At 42.6% G+C, this 22,353-nt stretch overlaps 1 protein-coding gene across 3 annotated transcripts in view; it reads right to left on the bottom strand.

Moving 5' to 3' along the window:
* Positions 1-312: 312 nt before the first annotated feature.
* Positions 313-22,353, bottom strand: part of ahnak (AHNAK nucleoprotein) — a 33,998-nt gene continuing 11,957 nt past the window's right edge. Inside the window, exons 6-7 of one of the 3 annotated variants that reach the window (XM_087850342.1) lie at positions 20,520-22,335; positions 313-20,216 (exon numbers count right to left, since the gene is read on the bottom strand). In XM_087850342.1, coding sequence (XP_087706468.1) covers positions 1,240-20,216; positions 20,520-22,335 — 20,793 coding nt within the window. In that variant the 3' untranslated portion in view covers positions 313-1,239. Of the gene's footprint in view, positions 22,336-22,353 lie in introns of all 3 variants that reach the window. The other 2 variants (XM_087850346.1, XM_087850341.1) reach the window with 2 other exon arrangements.

The following is a 22,353-nucleotide window of genomic DNA, read 5'->3' as shown; positions in this document are numbered from 1 at the left end:
TTAAGATATTACATATCTGTAAAAACTACTCTCTGTTTCATTATATTTTATTCTCCCTTATTATGACTTTTTTTATTATAATGATTAAACAAACACTATTAGAAATATATTTTCTGTGTGTGTCTTTCTGTGTGGAGTTTGCATGTTCTCCCCATGTTTGTGTGGGTTCAATCCAGGTACTCCGACTTCCTCCCATAGTCCAAAGACATGCCGTTAGCAGGGTTAGGTTAATTGATGATTCTAAATTGCCCATACGTGTGAATGGTTGTGTTACCCTAAATAGCAACATATACTGATTTTCTTTTAAAACACTTTGAATTCAAAAAGTTTTTTTATTTAGTTTATTTGGTAGATTGCACACAAAAAAATAGACCCAAATAATGATCTCTCTTGCATCTAGTCAATACTATTTCTTTGTCTATCAACAAAGAATTTGTATGCAAACAAATTAACATCAAGGGGGTACTATTTGTGACACTTAATGCAAGCATATGGTGTGTATACAAAGAGAGAGAGTGACAGAATGAAATAAAATCATTAAACAGACCATTAATGAGTGACAATAACACATGATTAGGAAAGAGATCCTGTTTAAAATAACTGAACCAAATGAATATTTGTGTTAAACGGCAAATTTAAGCAAATACATTTTGTTTAAAATGAACAGAACACTACTGACAGCACTTGAAAATGTAAAAACAGTTACAGTATTGGTATATACATTATCACTCTTTACAATGTGTTATAAAAAGGCATCTTTACTTACTGATTATATATTATTAAAGTTTGAAAATAAAATCACTCCCTACTTAAAAAGGTAACTGTATTTGAGTGAATAAACAACATTTTAATCTTTAAAAAAAAAAAAACATATAGGTTCTGTGCAATAGACCCCTGGACACAAATATACCACAACCATTCATTAACATTTATTTAATAGAATGAAAAAGAACACAGTGAGAAAACCCTGTAACAAACTATTGGTGTGAGATGGCATATATTTATTAAATCTGGACTATATACAAAAAACAATATTTATTATTACAAATTAATCTTATTTACAGTTTGAAGGGATTTTAAACAATCTCATGCACTTCTGTTTGATTACTAAAAGATATTCATAATTAACCACACTGAGATGATTGTGCATGTCTCCTTAGGTTTTAAAGAAACAAAGAGCAATTTTCAATATTAGGAGAATACATTTGGTTGTAATTGAGGTTTTAATTTGTCTCTTTATCACTTTGTGGGTGAAACTGATAGCTCAACTTTGGGGAACCTCAAACCACCTCTTGAACCACTATCACTGCTAGAGGATGAAGACAATCTTGATTTTTTAGCAGGTAGCGAAACACCTGCACTCCCCTCCATTCGTGCTTCACTGTCATCTCCCAGTGTCACTTCATATGAGCCCTTTGACTTTGAACCAAAACCTCCAAAAGTACCAAACTTAAGCTTGCCTTTCTTTCCCTTTACCTTGCTTCCGAGATCTAAAGAAATGTCACCACCTTCAGCCTCTAATTGAGCTGAAGGAGAACTAACTCCCCCCTCATCACTGAAAGAGGAAGATCGATGTCTTGATTTCTTAAAAAGATCAAGTGAGGCTGATTTGCCTTTAGTTGACAAACCCAGTCCAGGATCACCCTCTAATTCTATTTTTCCACCCATCATTTCCCCAGAATGTACACTTAGCTCTTTAGAGGTCTTACCTGCTTTTCCACTGCTACTTAATTCTGCCTCTGATCCGTGAAGGTCACCTACACTACTGCCCTTCGCTTTTGATTTGCCAAAAAGTTTTGGCATCTTTACCTTAACTTTGCCTTCCTGTCTCAGCTCTGGACTGGGAACCTCAATATTTTGAGAACTGACTTGGCAACTAATAGATGGAGATTCTGTCTTGATGTCTACACTAGCTGCAGGTTCTGATTCAATATTTCCTCCACTTTCTTTGGTTTCCACCTGTGGCAACACAATGCCAAACTTTGGCATTGTGATTTTGGTAAATGTGACTTTACCCTCTGGGTACTGAAGGCCACCACTTGCACTTCCTCCTGAAGCACTTGCGTTTATTTCTGAATCAGTCCCGCTTTGCATTTTAATATTAGAAGATTTTACTTTCATGTTTGACCCTTCCAAGTTAACATTTGCACTATGACTGCCAGAGCCATCAATGGCAGATAAAGATCCTTCTCCTTTTAGTTTTGGTGATTTTATATCTAATTCTACATCAGGAAAATGAAGCTTTCCAAACCGAGATTTCTTTGTTTTTGTTCCTTTAGCATAACTGTTTGTTATGTCTGCATTGATTTCTGTTGCTGGTGTTTCTATGTCAACATCAGGTTTCTTTGCCTTTCCTTTAACTTTTGGAAGTTTAAATTTTCCTTTTTTCCCCTTTACATTGATGTCAATATCAGCGGCATCAACACTTGCGTCAGTGTCTGGGAAACTAACTTCTGTTTTGAGACTTTTTGGTGCTGTACTGGGCATCTTGATATTGGATTTAGACTCTTCGAGAACTGGGGTTTTCATTGCAAACTTAGGACCTTTAAACTTAGGAAAGGTAACAGCAGTCTTTTCATCATCATTAGAGATGTTAGCAGTTTTTACATTGATATCGGCCTTGGGAAGGTGTATGTCAGCATCTGGATCCTCAACTTTTGGACCTTTCAAACCAAAAGATGGCATTTTAATACTGGGCATATTAAGTGCACTTTTGGGTCCTTGAATGTCAATCTCTGGACCTTTGATATCCATCTTGGGGCCTTTGATGTCTCCCTCAACCTTTGGAGCTGAGACATCTCCCTTAACTTTGGGGCCTTTCAAATTAATGTCGAAGTCTGGTAGACTGGGTCCTGACAGTGATGGAAGGTTGAACTTGGGCCCTTTCAGTTTTACATCAGGACCTTCAACTTCTTGTCCACTAATATCAACTCCTGGTGCTTTCACTCTTCCTTCAATCTTTGGAACATCCACCTCACCTTCAACTTTAGGGCCTTTCAGATTGAAATCCACATCCGGCATGGAGGTTTTGGGCCCGGATATACCTGGCATCTTGAATTTTGGTCCTTTGATCTTTCCACTCGGACCCTCGATATCGAAATCCGCTCCTTTAATGTCAACTTCCGGGGCTTTGATGTCAATATCCCCTTTAGGAAGGCTGACATCAACATCTGGACCTTCAACTTTTGGACCCTTCATACCAAAGCCTGGCATTTTGAATTTGGGCATTTTAAGTCCTCCTTTGTGGCCCTCAATGTCAACATCTGGTCCCTCAATGTCCACCTTGGGTGCCTTTATGTCTCCCTCAATCTTTGGAACTGACACATCAACATCTCCCTTGAGTTTGGGCCCTTTCAAATTAATGTCAAAGTCTGGTAGGCTGGGTCCTGACAGTGATGGCAGTTTGAACTTGGGTCCTTTGAGTTTGGCATCAGGGCCTTCGATTTCTGGTCCACTAATATCAACTTCAGGTCCTTTGACATTGAAATCAGCTTTGGGAAGGTTTATGTCAACATCTGGACCCTCCAGCTTTGGACCTTTAAAGCCAAATGTTGGCATTTTAATTTTGGGCATTTCAAATCCACCTTTTGGACCTTCAATATCAACTTTCGGTCCCTCAAAGTCAACTCCCGGTGCATTCACTTTTCCTTCAATCTTTGGAATATCCACCTCACCTTCAACTTTGGGGCCTTTCAGATTGAAATCCATATCCGGCATTGAGATTTTGGGCCCGGATATACCTGGCATCTTGAATTTTGGTCCTTTAATCTTTCCACTCGGACCCTCGACATCAATGTCCACTCCTTTAATGTCAACTTCCGGGGCTTTTATGTCAATATTCCCTTTAGGAAGGCTGACATCAACATCTGGACCTTCAACTTTTGGACCCTTCATACCAAAGCCTGGCATTTTGAATTTGGGCATTTTAAGTCCTCCTTTGTGGCCCTCAATGTCAACATCTGGTCCCTCAATGTCCACCTTGGGTGCCTTTATGTCTCCCTCAATCTTTGGAGCGGACACATCAACATCTCCCTTGAGTTTGGGCCCTTTCAAATTAATGTCAAAGTCTGGTAGGCTGGGTCCTGACAGTGATGGCAGTTTGAACTTGGGTCCTTTGAGTTTGGCATCAGGGCCTTCGATTTCTGGTCCACTAATATCAAATTCAGGTCCTTTGACATTGAAATCAGCTTTGGGAAGGTTTATGTCAACATCTGGACCCTCCAGCTTTGGACCTTTAAAGCCAAATGTTGGCATTTTAATTTTGGGCATTTCAAATCCACCTTTTGGACCTTCGATGTCAAATTTCGGTCCCTCAATTTCAACTCCCGGTGCTTTCATTTTTCCTTCAATCTTTGGAATATCCACCTCACCTTCAACTTTGGGGCCTTTCAGATTGAAATCAACATCAGGCATTGAAATTTTAGGCCCGGATAAACTTGGCATCTTGAATTTTGGTCCTTTGATCTTTCCACTCGGACCCTCGGCATCAATGTCCACTCCTTTAATGTCAACTTCTGGCACTTTTATGTCAATATCCCCTTTAGGAAGGCTGACATCAACATCTGGACCTTCAGCTTTTGGACCCTTCATACCAAAGCCTGGCATTTTGAATTTGGGCATTTTAAGTCCTCCTTTGTGGCCCTCAATGTCAACATCTGGTCCCTCAATGTCCACCTTGGGTGCCTTTATGTCTCCCTCAATCTTTGGAACGGACACATCAACATCTCCCTTGAGTTTGGGCCCTTTCAAATTAATGTCAAAGTCTGGTAGGCTGGGTCCTGACAGTGATGGCAGTTTGAATTTGGGTCCTTTGAGTTTGCCATCAGGGCCTTCGATTTCTGGTTCACTAATATCAAATTCAGGTCCTTTGACATTGACATCAGCTTTGGGAAGGTTTATGTCAACATTTGGGCCCTCCACCTTTGGACCTTTAAAGCCAAATGTTGGCATTTTAATATGTGGCATTTCAAATCCACCTTTTGGACCTTCAATATCAACCTGGGGACCTTTGATGTCAACTTCAGGTGTTTTGAACTTTCCTTCAATCTTTGGAACATCTAAATCACCTTCCACTTTGGGACCTTTCAGATTGAAATCCACATCAGGCATTGAGATTTTGGGCCCGGATATACCTGGCATCTTGAATTTTGGTCCTTTGATCTTTCCACTCGGACCCTCGACATCAATGTCAGCTCCTTTAATGTCAACGTCGGGTGCTTTGATGTCAATATCTCCTTTAGGAAGGCTGACATCAACATCTGGACCTTCAACTTTTGGACCCTTCATACCAAAGCCTGGCATTTTGAATTTGGGCATTTTAAGCCCTCCTTTGTGGCCCTCAATGTCAACATCTGGTCCCTCAATGTCCACCTTGGGTGCCTTTATGTCTCCCTCAATCTTTGGAACGGACACATCAACATCTCCCTTGAGTTTGGGCCCTTTCAAATTAATGTCAAAGTCTGGTAGGCTGGGTCCTGACAGTGATGGCAGTTTGAACTTGGGTCCTTTGAGTTTGCCATCAGGGCCTTCGATTTCTGGTCCACTAATATCAACTTCAGGTCCTTTGACATTGAAATCAGCTTTGGGAAGATTTATGTCAACATCTGGACCCTCCACCTTTGGACCTTTAAAGCCAAATGTTGGCATTTTAATATGTGGCATTTCAAATCCACCTTTGGGGCCCTTAACATCGAACTCTGGACCTTCGATATCAACTTCCGGTGCTTTTATTTCTCCTTGCATTTTTGGAATTTTGATGTCACCTTCAAGTTTAGGACTTTTCAAGTTAAAATCCACATCAGGCATGGAAATTTTAGGCCCGGATAAACTTGGCATCTTGAATTTTGGTCCTTTGATCTTTCCACTCGGACCCTCGACATCAATGTCCACTCCTTTAATGTCAACTTCCGGGGCTTTAATGTCAATATCCCCTTTAGGAAGGCTGACATCAACATCTGGACCTTCAACTTTTGGACCCTTCATACCAAAGCCTGGCATTTTGAATTTGGGCATTTTAAGCCCTCCTTTGTGGCCCTCAATGTCAACATCTGGTCCCTCAATGTCCACCTTGGGTGCCTTTATGTCTCCCTCAATCTTTGGAGCGGACACATCAACATCTCCCTTGAGTTTGGGCCCTTTCAAATTAATGTCAAAGTCTGGTAGGCTGGGTCCTGACAGTGATGGCAGTTTGAATTTGGGTCCTTTGAGTTTGGCATCAGGGCCTTCGATTTCTGGTCCACTAATATCAAATTCAGGTCCTTTGACATTGACATCAGCTTTGGGAAGGTTTATGTCAACATCTGGACCCTCAACCTTTGGACCTTTAAAGCCAAATGTTGGCATTTTAATTTTGGGCATATCCAGTCCACCTTTTGGGCCTTCCAAGTCAATCTCTGAGCCTTTTATATCCACCTCAGGTACCTTTATTTTTCCTTCAGCCTTTGGTATATTAACATCACCTTCAAATTTAGGACCTTTTAGTTTGAAATCTATGTCTGGCATGGACATCTTTGGTCCTGAGATATTTGGCATCTTGAATTTTGGTCCTTTGATCTTCCCACTTGGACCCTCAACATCAATATCAGGTGTTTCTATTTTCACTTCCGGTGTCTCTATTTCAGTCTTAGGTGTTGAAACATTTATATCAGCATCTGGAATCTCAACCTTTGGGCTTTTAAATCCAAATTTTGGCATTTTGAATTTAGATCCTTTGGCTTTTGGTGTAGACAGTTCCAAATCAAGGTCCACACCCTCAAGGCTGCCAGTTTTTCCTTTGAGGTTGATGTCACCTTGAGGCAATTTCACCTCACTGTCTGGTGCATTTAGCTTTGGACCCTTGAAACCAAACCTTGGCATTTTGAATTTCATTTTCTTTGAACCAGTTTCTGGAATATCAATTGAAGCATCTGGTCCCTCAATTTCAGGTTTTGATAGTTGAAAATCCCCCTTCATATCTCCTTTCAACTTTGGTCCCTTTAAATTGATGTCAACATCTGGCAGGGACATTTTGGGGCCACTTATTGTTGGAAACTTTACCTTGGGCCCTGAAAATTTTCCCTGTGGAGAGCCAATGTCCATCTTGGGACCGTGGACATCTACTTCAGGGATTTTAATATCGCCTTCAATCTTTGGAGCTGACACATCAACATCTCCCTTGAGTTTGGGCCCTTTCAAATTAATGTCAAAGTCTGGTAGGCTGGGTCCTGACAGTGATGGCAGTTTGAACTTGGGTCCTTTGAGTTTGGCATCAGGGCCTTCGATTTCTGGTCCACTAATATCAACTTCAGGTCCTTTGACATTGAAATCAGCTTTGGGAAGGTTTATATCAACATCTGGACCCTCCACCTTTGGACCTTTAAAGCCAAATGTTGGCATTTTAATTTTGGGCATTTCAAATCCACCTTTTGGACCTTCGATGTCAACTTTTGGTCCCTCAATGTCAACTCCCGGTGCTTTCACTTTTCCTTCAATCTTTGGAATATCCACCTCACCTTCAACTTTGGGGCCTTTCAGATTGAAATCCACATCAGGCATTGAAATTTTAGGCCCAGATAAACTTGGCATCTTGAATTTTGGTCCTTTGATCTTTCCGCTCGGACCCTCGACATCAATGTCAGCTCCTTTAATGTCAACGTCGGGTGCTTTGATATCAATATCCCCTTTAGGAAGGCTGACATCAACATCTGGACCTTCAACTTTTGGACCCTTCATACCAAAGCCTGGCATTTTGAATTTGGGCATTTTAAGTCCTCCTTTGTGGCCCTCAATGTCAACATCTGGTCCCTCAATGTCCACCTTGGGTGCCTTTATGTCTCCCTCAATCTTTGGAACTGACACATCAACATCTCCCTTGAGTTTGGGCCCTTTCAAATTAATGTCAAAGTCTGGTAGGCTGGGTCCTGACAGTGATGGCAGTTTGAACTTGGGTCCTTTGAGTTTGGCATCAGGGCCTTCGATTTCTGGTCCACTAATATCAACTTCAGGTCCTTTGACATTGAAATCAGCTTTGGGAAGGTTTATGTCAACATCTGGACCTTCCACCTTTGGACCTTTAAAGCCAAATGTTGGCATTTTAATTTTGGGCATTTCAAATCCACCTTTTGGACCTTCAATGTCAACTTTTGGTCCCTCAATGTCGACTCTCGGTGCTTTCACTTTTCCTTCAATCTTTGGAATATCCACCTCACCTTCAACTTTGGGGCCTTTCAGATTGAAATCCACATCAGGCATTGAAATTTTAGGCCCGGATAAACTTGGCATCTTGAATTTTGGTCCTTTGATCTTTCCACTCGGACCCTCGACATCAATGTCCACTCCTTTAATGTCAACGTCGGGTGCTTTGATATCAATATCACCTTTAGGAAGGCTGACATCAACATCTGGACCTTCAACTTTTGGACCCTTCATACCAAAGCCTGGCATTTTGAATTTGGGCATTTTAAGCCCTCCTTTGTGGCCCTCAATGTCAACATCTGGTCCCTCGATGTCCACCTTGGGTGCCTTTATGTCTCCCTCAATCTTTGGAACGGACACATCAACATCTCCCTTGAGTTTGGGCCCTTTCAAATTAATGTCAAAGTCTGGTAGGCTGGGTCCTGACAGTGATGGCAGTTTGAACTTGGGTCCTTTGAGTTTACCATCAGGGCCTTCGATTTCTGGTCCACTAATATCAACTTCAGGTCCTTTGACATTGAAATCAGCTTTGGGAAGGTTTATGTCAACATCTGGACCTTCCACCTTTGGACCTTTAAAGCCAAATGTTGGCATTTTAATTTTGGGCATTTCAAATCCACTTTTTGGACCTTCGATATCAACTTTTGGTCCCTCAATGTCAACTCCCGGTGCTTTCACTTTTCCTTCAATCTTTGGAATATCCACCTCACCTTCAACTTTGGGGCCTTTCAGATTGAAATCCAAATCAGGCATTGAAATTTTAGGCCCGGATAAACTTGGCATCTTGAATTTTGGTCCTTTGATCTTTCCACTCGGACCCTCGACATCAATGTCAGCTCCTTTAATGTCAACGTCGGGTACTTTGATGTCAATATCCCCTTTAGGAAGGCTGACATCAAAATCTGGACCTTCAACTTTTGGACCCTTCATACCAAAGCCGGGCATTTTGAATTTGGGCATTTTAAGCCCTCCTTTGTGGCCCTCAATATCAACATCTGGTCCCTCGATGTCCACCTTGGGTGCCTTTATGTCTCCCTCAATCTTTGGAACGGACACATCAACATCTCCCTTGAGTTTGGGCCCTTTCAAATTAATGTCAAAGTCTGGTAGGCTGGGTCCTGACAGTGATGGCAGTTTGAACTTGGGTCCTTTGAGTTTGGCATCAGGGCCTTCGATTTCTGGTCCACTAATATCAACTTCAGGTCCTTTGACATTGAAATCAGCTTTGGGAAGGTTTATGTCAACATCTGGACCTTCCACCTTTGGACCTTTAAAGCCAAATGTTGGCATTTTAATTTTGGGCATTTCAAATCCACCTTTTGGACCTTCAATATCAACTTTTGGTCCCTCAATGTCAACTCCCGGTGCTTTCATTTTTCCTTCAATCTTTGGAATATCCACCTCACCTTCAACTTTGGGGCCTTTCAGATTGAAATCCACATCAGGCATTGAAATTTTAGGCCCGGATAAACTTGGCATCTTGAATTTTGGTCCTTTGATCTTTCCACTCGGACCCTCGACATCAAAGTCAGCTCCTTTAATGTCAACGTCGGGTGCTTTGATGTCAATATCCCCTTTAGGAAGGCTGACATCAACATCTGGTCCTTCAACTTTTGGACCCTTCATACCAAAGGATGGCATTTTGAATTTGGGCATTTTAAGTCCTCCTTTGTGGCCCTCAATGTCAACATCTGGTCCCTCAAAGTCCGCCTTGGGTGCCTTTATGTCTCCCTCAATCTTTGGAACTGACACATCAACATCTCCCTTGAGTTTGGGCCCTTTCAAATTAATGTCAAAGTCTGGTAGGCTGGGTCCTGACAGTGATGGCAGTTTGAACTTGGGTCCTTTGAGTTTGGCATCAGGGCCTTCGATTTCTGGTCCACTAATATCAACTTCAGGTCTTTTGACATTGAAATCAGCTTTGGGAAGGTTTATGTCAACATCTGGACCTTCCACCTTTGGACCTTTAAAGCCAAATGTTGGCATTTTAATTTTGGGCATTTCAAATCCACCTTTTGGACCTTCGATATCAAGTTTTGGTCCCTCAATGTCAACTCCCGGTGCTTTCACTTTTCCTTCAATCTTTGGAATATCCACCTCACCTTCAACTTTGGGGCCTTTCAGATTGAAATCCACATCAGGCATTGAAATTTTAGGCCCGGATAAACTTGGCATCTTGAATTTTGGTCCTTTGATCTTTCCACTCGGACCCTCAACATCAATGTCAGCTCCTTTAATGTCAACGTCGGGTGATTTGATATCAATATCCCCTTTAGGAAGGCTGACATCAACATCTGGACCTTCAACTTTTGGACCCTTCATACCAAAGGATGGCATTTTGAATTTGGGCATTTTAAGTCCTCCTTTGTGGCCCTCAATGTCAACATCTGGTCCCTCAATGTCCACCTTGGGTGCCTTTATGTCTCCCTCAATCTTTGGAACGGACACATCAACATCTCCCTTGAGTTTTGGCCCTTTCAAATTAATGTCAAAGTCTGGTAGGCTGGGTCCTGACAGTGATGGCAGTTTGAACTTGGGTCCTTTGAGTTTGGCATCAGGGCCTTCGATTTCTGGTCCACTAATATCAACTTCAGGTCCTTTGACATTGAAATCAGCTTTGGGAAGGTTTATGTCAACATCTGGACCTTCCACCTTTGGACCTTTAAAGCCAAATGTTGGCATTTTAATTTTGGGCATTTCAAATCCACCTTTTGGACCTTCGATATCAACTTTTGGTCCCTCAATGTCGACTCCCGGTGCTTTCACTTTTCCTTCAATCTTTGGAATATCCACCTCACCTTCAACTTTGGGGCCTTTCAGATTGAAATCCACATCAGGCATTGAAATTTTAGGCCCGGATAAACTTGGCATCTTGAATTTTGGTCCTTTGATCTTTCCACTCGGACCCTCGACATCAATGTCAGCTCCTTTAATGTCAACTTCCGGGGCTTTAATGTCAATATTCCCTTTAGGAAGGCTGACATCAACATCTGGACCTTCAACTTTTGGACCTTTCATACCAAAGGATGGCATTTTGAATTTGGGCATTTTAAGTCCTCCTTTGTGGCCCTCAATGTCAACATCTGGTCCCTCAATGTCCACCTTGGGTGCCTTTATGTCTCCCTCAATCTTTGGAACTGACACATCAACATCTCCCTTGAGTTTGGGCCCTTTCAAATTAATGTCAAAGTCTGGTAGGCTGGGTCCTGACAGTGATGGCAGTTTGAACTTGGGTCCTTTGAGTTTGCCATCAGGGCCTTCGATTTCTGGTCCACTAATATCAACTTCAGGTCCTTTGACATTGAAATCAGCTTTGGGAAGGTTTATGTCAACATCTGGACCTTCCACCTTTGGACCTTTAAAGCCAAATGTTGGCATTTTAATTTTGGGCATTTCAAATCCACCTTTTGGACCTTCGATATCAACTTTTGGTCCCTCAATGTCAACTCCCGGTGCTTTCACTTTTCCTTCAATCTTTGGAATATCCACCTCACCTTCAACTTTGGGGCCTTTCAGATTGAAATCCACATCAGGCATTGAAATTTTAGGCCCGGATAAACTTGGCATCTTGAATTTTGGTCCTTTGATCTTTCCACTCGGACCCTCAACATCAAAGTCAGCCCCTTTAATGTCAACTTCCGGTGCTTTGATGTCAATATCCCCTTTAGGAAGGCTGACATCAACATCTGGACCTTCAACTTTTGGACCCTTCATACCAAAGGATGGCATTTTGAATTTGGGCATTTTAAGCCCTCCTTTGTGGCCCTCAATGTCAACATCTGGTCCCTCAATGTCCACCTTGGGTGCCTTTATGTCTCCCTCAATCTTTGGAACTGACACATCAACATCTCCCTTGAGTTTGGGCCCTTTCAAATTAATGTCAAAGTCTGGTAGGCTGGGTCCTGACAGTGATGGCAGTTTGAACTTGGGTCCTTTGAGTTTGCCATCAGGGCCTTCGATTTCTGGTCCACTAATATCAACTTCAGGCCCTTTGACATTGAAATCAGCTTTGGGAAGGTTTATGTCAACATCTGGACCTTCCACCTTTGGACCTTTAAAGCCAAATGTTGGCATTTTAATTTTGGGCATTTCAAATCCACCTTTTGGACCTTCGATATCAACTTTTGGTCCCTCAATGTCAACTCCCGGTGCTTTCACTTTTCCTTCAATCTTTGGAATATCCACCTCACCTTCAACTTTGGGGCCTTTCAGATTGAAATCCACATCAGGCATTGAAATTTTAGGCCCGGATAAACTTGGCATCTTGAATTTTGGTCCTTTGATCTTTCCACTCGGACCCTCGACATCAAAGTCAGCCCCTTTAATGTCAACTTCCGGTGCTTTGATGTCAATATCCCCTTTAGGAAGGCTGACATCAACATCTGGACCTTCAACTTTTGGACCCTTCATACCAAAGGATGGCATTTTGAATTTGGGCATTTTAAGCCCTCCTTTGTGGCCCTCAATGTCAACATCTGGTCCCTCAATGTCCACCTTGGGTGCCTTTATGTCTCCCTCAATCTTTGGAACTGACACATCAACATCTCCCTTGAGTTTGGGCCCTTTCAAATTAATGTCAAAGTCTGGTAGGCTGGGTCCTGACAGTGATGGCAGTTTGAACTTGGGTCCTTTGAGTTTGGCATCAGGGCCTTCGATTTCTGGTCCACTAATATCAACTTCAGGTCCTTTGACATTGAAATCAGCTTTGGGAAGGTTTATGTCAACATCTGGACCTTCCACCTTTGGACCTTTAAAGCCAAATGTTGGCATTTTAATTTTGGGCATTTCAAATCCACCTTTTGGACCTTCGATATCAACTTTTGGTCCCTCAATGTCAACTCCCGGTGCTTTCATTTTTCCTTCAATCTTTGGAATATCCACCTCACCTTCAACTTTGGGGCCTTTCAGATTGAAATCCACATCAGGCATTGAAATTTTAGGCCCGGATAAACTTGGCATCTTGAATTTTGGTCCTTTGATCTTTCCACTCGGACCCTCGACATCAAAGTCAGCTCCTTTAATGTCAACGTCGGGTGCTTTGATGTCAATATCCCCTTTAGGAAGGCTGACATCAACATCTGGACCTTCAACTTTTGGACCCTTCATACCAAAGGATGGCATTTTGAATTTGGGCATTTTAAGTCCTCCTTTGTGGCCCTCAATGTCAACATCTGGTCCCTCAATGTCCACCTTGGGTGCCTTTATGTCTCCCTCAATCTTTGGAACGGACACATCAACATCTCCCTTGAGTTTGGGCCCTTTCAAATTAATGTCAAAGTCTGGTAGGCTGGGTCCTGACAGTGATGGCAGTTTGAACTTGGGTCCTTTGAGTTTGGTATCAGGGCCTTCGATTTCTGGTCCTCTAATATCAACTTCAGGTCCTTTGACATTGAAATCAGCTTTGGGAAGGTTTATGTCAACATCTGGACCTTCCACCTTTGGACCTTTAAAGCCAAATGTTGGCATTTTAATTTTGGGCATTTCAAATCCACCTTTTGGACCTTCGATATCAACTTTTGGTCCCTCAATGTCGACTCCCGGTGATTTCACTTTTCCTTCAATCTTTGGAATATCCACCTCACCTTCAACTTTGGGGCCTTTCAGATTGAAATCCACATCAGGCATGGAAATTTTAGGCCCGGATAAACTTGGCATCTTGAATTTTGGTCCTTTGATCTTACCACTCGGACCCTCGACATCAAATTCAGCTCCTTTAATGTCAACTTCCGGGGCTTTGATGTCAATATCCCCTTTAGGAAGGCTGACATCAACATCTGGACCTTCAACTTTTGGACCCTTCATACCAAAGGATGGCATTTTGAATTTGGGCATTTTAAGCCCTCCTTTGTGGCCCTCAATGTCAACATCTGGTCCCTCAATGTCCACCTTGGGTGCCTTTATGTCTCCCTCAATCTTTGGAACTGACACATCAACATCTCCCTTGAGTTTGGGCCCTTTCAAATTAATGTCAAAGTCTGGTAGGCTGGGTCCTGACAGTGATGGCAGTTTGAACTTGGGTCCTTTGAGTTTGGCATCAGGGCCTTCGATTTCTGGTCCACTAATATCAACTTCAGGTCCTTTGACATTGAAATCAGCTTTGGGAAGGTTTATGTCAACATCTGGACCTTCCACCTTTGGACCTTTAAAGCCAAATGTTGGCATTTTAATTTTGGGCATTTCAAATCCACCTTTTGGACCTTCGATATCAACTTTTGGTCCCTCAATGTCGACTCCCGGTGCTTTCACTTTTCCTTCAATCTTTGGAATATCCACCTCACCTTCAACTTTGGGGCCTTTCAGATTGAAATCCACATCAGGCATTGAAATTTTAGGCCCGGATAAACTTGGCATCTTGAATTTTGGTCCTTTGATCTTTCCACTCGGACCCTCGACATCAAAGTCAGCCCCTTTAATGTCAACTTCGGGGGCTTTGATGTCAATATCCCCTTTAGGAAGGCTGACATCAACATCTGGACCTTCAACTTTTGGACCCTTCATACCAAAGCCTGGCATTTTGAATTTGGGCATTTTAAGTCCTCCTTTATGGCCCTCAATGTCAACATCTGGTCCCTCAATGTCCACCTTGGGTGCCTTTATGTCTCCCTCAATCTTTGGAACGGACACATCAACATCTCCCTTGAGTTTGGGCCCTTTCAAATTAATGTCAAAGTCTGGTAGGCTGGGTCCTGACAGTGATGGCAGTTTGAACTTGGGTCCTTTAAATTTGGCATCAGGGCCTTCGATTTCTGGTCCACTAATATCAACTTCAGGTCCTTTGACATTGACATCAGCTTTGGGAAGGTTTATGTCAACATCTGGACCTTCCACCTTTGGACCTTTAAAGCCAAATGTTGGCATTTTAATTTTGGGCATTTCAAATCCACCTTTTGGACCTTCGATGTCAACTTTTGGTCCCTCAATGTCAACTCCCGGTGCTTTCACTTTTCCTTCAATCTTTGGAATATCCACCTCACCTTCAACTTTGGGGCCTTTCAGATTGAAATCCACATCAGGCATTGAAATTTTAGGCCCGGATAAACTTGGCATCTTGAATTTTGGTCCTTTGATCTTTCCACTCGGACCCTCGACATCAATGTCAGCTCCTTTAATGTCAACATCAGGTGCTTTGATGTCAATATCACCTTTAGGAAGGTTGACATCAACATCTGGACCTTCAACTTTTGGACCCTTCATACCAAAGCCTGGCATTTTGAATTTGGGCATTTTAAGTCCTCCTTTATGGCCTTCAATGTCAACATCTGGTCCCTCAATGTCCACCTTGGGTGCCTTTATGTCTCCCTCAATCTTTGGAACGGACACATCAACATCTCCCTTGAGTTTGTGCCCTTTCAAATTGATGTCAAAGTCTGGTAGGCTGGGTCCTGACAGTGATGGCAGTTTGAACTTGGGTCCTTTAAATTTGGCATCAGGGCCTTCGATTTCTGGTCCACTAATATCAACTTCAGGTCCTTTGACATTTAAATCAGCTTTGGGAAGGTTTATGTCAACATCTGGACCTTCCACCTTTGGACCTTTAAAGCCAAATGTTGGCATTTTAATTTTGGGCATTTCAAATCCACCTTTTGGACCTTCGATGTCAACTTTTGGTCCCTCAATGTCAACTCCCGGTGCTTTCACTTTTCCTTCAATCTTTGGAATATCCACCTCACCTTCAACTTTGGGGCCTTTCAGATTGAAATCCACATCAGGCATTGAAATTTTAGGCCCGGATAAACTTGGCATCTTGAATTTTGGTCCTTTGATCTTTCCACTCGGACCCTCGACATCAATGTCAGCTCCTTTAATGTCAACATCGGGTGCTTTGATGTCAATATCACCTTTAGGAAGGTTGACATCAACATCTGGACCTTCAACTTTTGGACCCTTCATACCAAAGCCTGGCATTTTGAATTTGGGCATTTTAAGTCCTCCTTTGTGGCCTTCAATGTCAACATCTGGTCCCTCAATGTCCACCTTGGGTGCCTTTATGTCTCCCTCAATCTTTGGAACGGACATATCAACATCTCCCTTGAGTTTGGGCCCTTTCAAATTGATGTCAAAGTCTGGTAGGCTGGGTCCTGACAGTGATGGCAGTTTGAACTTGGGTCCTTTGAGTTTGCCATCAGGGCCTTCGATTTCTGGTCCACTAATATCAACTTCAGGTGCTTTGACATTGACATCAGCTTTGGGAAGGTTTATGTCAACATCTGCACCCTCCACCTTTGGACCTTTAAAGCCAAATGTTGGCATTTTAATTTTGGGCATTTCAAATCCACCTTTTGGACCTTCAATATCAACTTTTGGTCCCTCAATGTCAACTCCAGGTGCTTTCACTTTTCCTTCAATCTTTGGAACATCCACGTCACCTTCAACTTTGGGGCCTTTCAGATTGAAATCCACATCAGGCATTGACAGTTTAGGCCCAGATATTCCTGGCATCTTGAATTTTGGTCCTTTGATCTTTCCAGTCGGACCCTCGACATCAATGTCAGCTCCTTTAATGTCAACTTCGGGGGCTTTGATGTCAATATCCCCTTTAGGAAGGCTGACATCAACATCTGGACCTTCAACTTTTGGACCCTTCATACCAAAGCCTGGCATTTTGAATTTGGGCATTTTAAGCCCTCCTTTGTGGCCCTCAATGTCAACATCTGGTCCCTCGATGTCCACCTTGGGTGCCTTTATGTCTCCCTCAATCTTTGGAACGGACACATCAACATCTCCCTTGAGTTTGGGCCCTTTCAAATTAATGTCAAAGTCTGGTAGGCTGGGTCCTGACAGTGATGGCAGTTTGAATTTGGGTCCTTTGAGTTTGCCATCAGGGCCTTCGATTTCTGGTCCACTAATATCAACTTCAGGTCCTTTGACTTTGACATTAGCTTTGGGAAGGTTTATGTCAACATCTGGACCCTCCACCTTTGGACCTTTAAAGCCAAATGTTGGCATTTTTATTTTGGGCATTTCAAATCCACCTTTTGGACCTTCGATGTCAACTTTTGGTCCCTCAATGTCAACTCCCGGTGCTTTCACTTTTCCTTCAATCTTTGGAATATCCACCTCACCTTCAACTTTGGGGCCTTTCAGATTGAAATCCACATCAGGCATTGAAAGTTTAGGCCCAGACATTCCTGGTATCTTAAATTTTGGTCCTTTGATCTTTCCACTCGGACCCTCCACATCAATGTCAGCCCCTTTAATGTCAACTTCGGGGGCTTTGATGTCAATATCCCCTTTAGGAAGGCTGACATCAACATCTGGACCTTCAACTTTTGGACCCTTCATACCAAAGCCTGGCATTTTGAATTTGGGCATTTTAAGCCCTCCTTTGTGGCCCTCAATGTCAACATCTGGTCCCTCAATGTCCACCTTGGGTGCCTTTATGTCTCCCTCAATCTTTGGAACGGACACATCAACATCTCCCTTGAGTTTGGGCCCTTTCAAATTAATGTCAAAGTCTGGTAGGCTGGGTCCTGACAGTGATGGCAGTTTGAATTTGGGTCCTTTGAGTTTGCCATCAGGGCCTTCGATTTCTGGTCCACTAATATCAACTTCAGGTGCTTTGACATTGACATCAGCCTTGGGAAGGTTTATGTCAACATCTGGACCTTCCACCTTTGCACCTTTAAAGCCAAATGTTGGCATTTTAATTTTGGGCATTTCAAATCCACCTTTTGGACCTTCGATGTCAACTTTTGGTCCCTCAATGTCAACTCCCGGTGCTTTCACTTTTCCTTCAATCTTTGGAAGATCCACGTCACCTTCAACTTTGGGGCCTTTCAGATTGAAATCCACATCAGGCATTGAAATTTTAGGCCCAGATAATCCTGGCATCTTGAATTTTGGTCCTTTGATCTTTCCACTCGGACCCTCGACATCAATGTCAGCTCCTTTAATGTCAACGTCGGGTGCTTTGATGTCAATATCCCCTTTAGGAAGGCTGACATCAACATCTGGACCTTCAACTTTTGGACCCTTCATACCAAAGCCTGGCATTTTGAATTTGGGCATTTTAAGTCCTCCTTTATGGCCTTCAATGTCAACATCTGGTCCCTCAATGTCCACCTTGGGTGCCTTTATGTCTCCCTCAATCTTTGGAACTGACACATCAACATCTCCCTTGAGTTTGGGCCCTTTCAAATTAATGTCAAAGTCTGGTAGGCTGGGTCCTGACAGTGATGGCAGTTTGAATTTGGGTCCTTTGAGTTTGCCATCAGGGCCTTCGATTTCTGGTCCTCTAATATCAACTTCAGGTCCTTTGACATTGACATCAGCTTTGGGAAGGTTTATGTCAACATCTGGACCCTGCACCTTTGGACCCTTAAGGCCAAATGTTGGCATTTTAATTTTGGGCATTTCAAATCCACCTTTTGGACCTTCGATGTCAACTTTTGGTCCCTCAATGTCAACTCCAGGTGCTTTCACTTTTCCTTCAATCTTTGGAACATCCACGTCACCTTCAACTTTGGGGCCTTTCAGATTGAAATCCACATCAGGCATGGAAATTTTAGGCCCGGATATACCTGACATCTTGAATTGTGGTCCTTTGATCTTTCCACTCGGACCCTCGACATCAATGTCAGCTCCTTTAATGTCAACGTCGGGTGCTTTGATGTCAATATCCCCTTTAGGAAGGCTGACATCAACATCTGGACCTTCAACTTTTGGACCCTTCATACCAAAGGATGGCATTTTGAATTTGGGCATTTTAAGTCCTCCTTTGTGGCCTTCAATGTCAACATCTGGTCCCTCAATGTCCACCTTGGGTGCCTTTATGTCTCCCTCAATCTTTGGAGCGGACACATCAACATCTCCCTTGAGTTTGGGCCCTTTCAAATTAATGTCAAAATCTGGTAGGCTGGGTCCTGACAGTGATGGCAGTTGGAATTTGGGTCCTTTGAGTTTGCCATCAGGGCCTTCGATTTCTGGTCCTCTAATATGAACTTCAGGTGCTTTGACATTGACATCAGCTTTGGGAAGGTTTATGTCAACATCTGGACCCTCCACCTTTGGACCTTTAAAGCCAAATTTTGGCATTTTAATTTTGGGCATTTCAAATCCACCTTTTGTTCCTTCGATGTCAACTTTTGGTCCCTCAATGTCAACTCCAGGTGCTTTCACTTTTCCTTCAATCTTTGGAACATCCACGTCACCTTCAACTTTGGGGCCTTTCAGATTGAAATCCACATCAGGCATGGAAATTTTAGGCCCGGATATACCTGACATCTTGAATTGTGGTCCTTTGATCTTTCCACTCGGACCCTCGACATCAATGTCAGCTCCTTTAATGTCAACGTCGGGTGCTTTGATGTCAATATCCCCTTTAGGAAGGCTGACATCAACATCTGGACCTTCAACTTTTGGACCCTTCATACCAAAGGATGGCATTTTGAATTTGGGCATTTTAAGTCCTCCTTTGTGGCCTTCAATGTCAACATCTGGTCCCTCAATGTCCACCTTGGGTGCCTTTATGTCTCCCTCAATCTTTGGAGCAGACACATCAACATCTCCCTTGAGTTTGGGCCCTTTCAAATTAATGTCAAAATCTGGTAGGCTGGGTCCTGACAGTGATGGTAGTTGGAATTTGGGTCCTTTGAGTTTTCCATCAGGGCCTTCGATTTCTGGTCCTCTAATATCAACTTCAGGTCCTTTGACATTGACATCAGCTTTGGGAAGGTTTATGTCAACATCTGGACCCTCCACCTTTGGACCTTTAAAGCCAAATGTTGGCATTTTAATTTTGGGCATTTCAAATCCACCTTTTGGACCTTCAATTTCAACTTTCGGTCCCTCAATGTCAACTCCTGGTGCTTTCACTTTTCCTTCAATCTTTGGAACATCCACGTCACCTTCAACTTTGGGGCCTTTCAGATTGAAATCCACATCAGGCATGGAAATTTTAGGCCCGGATATACCTGACATCTTGAATTGTGGTCCTTTGATCTTTCCACTCGGACCCTCAACATTGATGTCAGCTCCTTTAATATCAATGTTGGGAGCTTTGATTTCAATATCACCTTTAGGAACGCTGACATCAACATCTGGACCTTCAACTTTTGGACCTTTCACACCAAAGGATGACATTTCAACTTTGGGCATTTTAACTCCTCCTTTATGGCCCTCAATATTAACATATCTTCCTTCAATGTCCACTTTTGGAGCTTGTAGGTCTCCCTCCATCTTTGGAGCTGATACAGTAACATCTCCCTTGAGTTTCGGCCCTTTTACAGTGTTGCTGAACTCCTCCAATTTGGGTCCCCGTGATGATGATACATCGACTTCAGGTGCTTTAACATTAATTTCAGTCTTTGAAAGGTTAATATTCACATCCTGACCTTCAGGCTTTGGACCTTTTATGCAAAGAGATGGAATTTTAATATTGGACATAATAAGTCCACTGGTTTGGCCTTCACTGTCAATTTCTTTTCCTTCAATCTTCATTTTTGGAGCTTTTATATCCCTCTCAAGCTTTGGTACATCAACATTTCCCTTCATTTTGGGAGCTTTCACACTCATGTCCAAATCTTTCAGTTTAGTTCCCGACAATGATGGTAGTTCTATTTTTGATCCTTTGAGATTCACATCAAGGTCTTCTGTGTCCACTTGTGGTCCTGTAATATCAAAATCAGGTGCTTTAACATCAATACCAGTCCTGGGAAGGTTTATCTCTAGACCTTTGACATCAATCTTATGCGTTTTTATCTCCCCTGTTATCCCTGCTTTATTTTCAACTTTAGGTATTTTGGTGTCAGTTTTGGATTTGGAAAGTTTTAGATCAACATCTAGACGCTCTGCTTTTGGAACTCCAAATTCTGCAGCAGGCACTGTGACATTTACTTGTGTTCTTTTAATATCAACACTGGGTCCTTTAATCTTTACATCCTTACTGTCAATAGAAGGTTTTATTGCTTTAATGTCAGCTTCAGGAATTTGTACATGAGCGTTTGTTCCCGCTTTCCTCTCAGTGTCTGTATTTGAACCTTTAATGTCAAATTTCAGTCCTGCTGTATTTCTCTCACCAGTTAAATCACCTTTTCCCTCAACCTTGTTCAGCCCAGATATGGATGGAACATTAACATCCATTTTGTATTTGCTATCAGTTGTTGGGAGTTTGATTTGAATATTAGAGTTGATTTCAGCACTTCCGATGTCACTTTCAGACTCTGAATGTCTTACACTCAAAACTGACCCTTCAGTGTTGGCTCTGGGGCCCTTGATCTGAACACCGGCTCCTTTGATGTCCAGTTCAGATTTTTTTGAAGAAAGTCCTGAGGTAACATTATCTAATGTTATTGTTGATTTTTCTATCCTGCCATCTTTCAAATTTGCATCAGTATCTGTCGATCCTCCTATTCTGATATGTGGAATGTCAGTACTACCTGATCCTTTCGTCTGCAGGGGACTGATTGTAATTCCAGATATCTTAACTTTTGTCCTCTCATCTAAATTACTGTCTGAACTTCCCATCTGTGTTTTCTCTGTGGTTGCAGTCAAAATTTTCATTCCTTTTCCTGGTAAAGACAGACTACCTGATCCTCCGTTTTCGTCAGTTGAAATTATCCCAGCACCCCCTGACCCAGCTGTAACATGGCTGCTGGCAGTGTTTTTGTTGTCTCTTAGTGTCACACTTATTTCTGAATCCTGAACACTTTCATCTCCTTGCTCTCTACTCCCTCTTGAAGTTTCAGTGCCTTCATGGCATTTACTACCTGTTACTCCAAAGCTAGGAACCTTAAATCTAAGATCACTTCTTTCTTTTTCCTCTCCTATATGCATTGTAGTTTGAACCCCACCATTGCCCCAGCGTGTCACAGTGGAAGTGATATTTGGCCCAGTGTAAGTTATGTCGCCTGACTCAAAAACACCTTCTTCTGCTCCCATTTTACCTGAAGGGCTGCCATGTGAGATTCTGATATGAGAAGATCCATCTCCAGATTCGTCCCTTAGCCCTGGGCTTGAAAGTTCAAGTTGCTCACTTATGCCACTTGGCATATCTACTGTGTAAGTAGTGATACGACGAGTGATGGTAGTAATTGTGCTGCCATCGCTGCTTGTGCTGCTGTGCCGCTCCGTGCGAACATCCACTCCCTCTGCAAGGTCTTCAGATTTCAGCCTTGGTTTTATCTTTCTTGTGTATATTCGCTTATAATCTTCATCATCTCCACTCTGTTGATTGAATGACAC

This window comes from Neolamprologus brichardi, chromosome 2 (assembly GCF_056152115.1).
Source record: "Neolamprologus brichardi isolate AB-2024 chromosome 2, ASM5615211v1, whole genome shotgun sequence".
NCBI lineage: Eukaryota > Metazoa > Chordata > Actinopteri > Cichliformes > Cichlidae > Neolamprologus > Neolamprologus brichardi.
The sequence above is the reverse complement of the archived record's forward strand: the minus strand, read 5'-3'. Positions and strand labels throughout refer to the sequence as shown.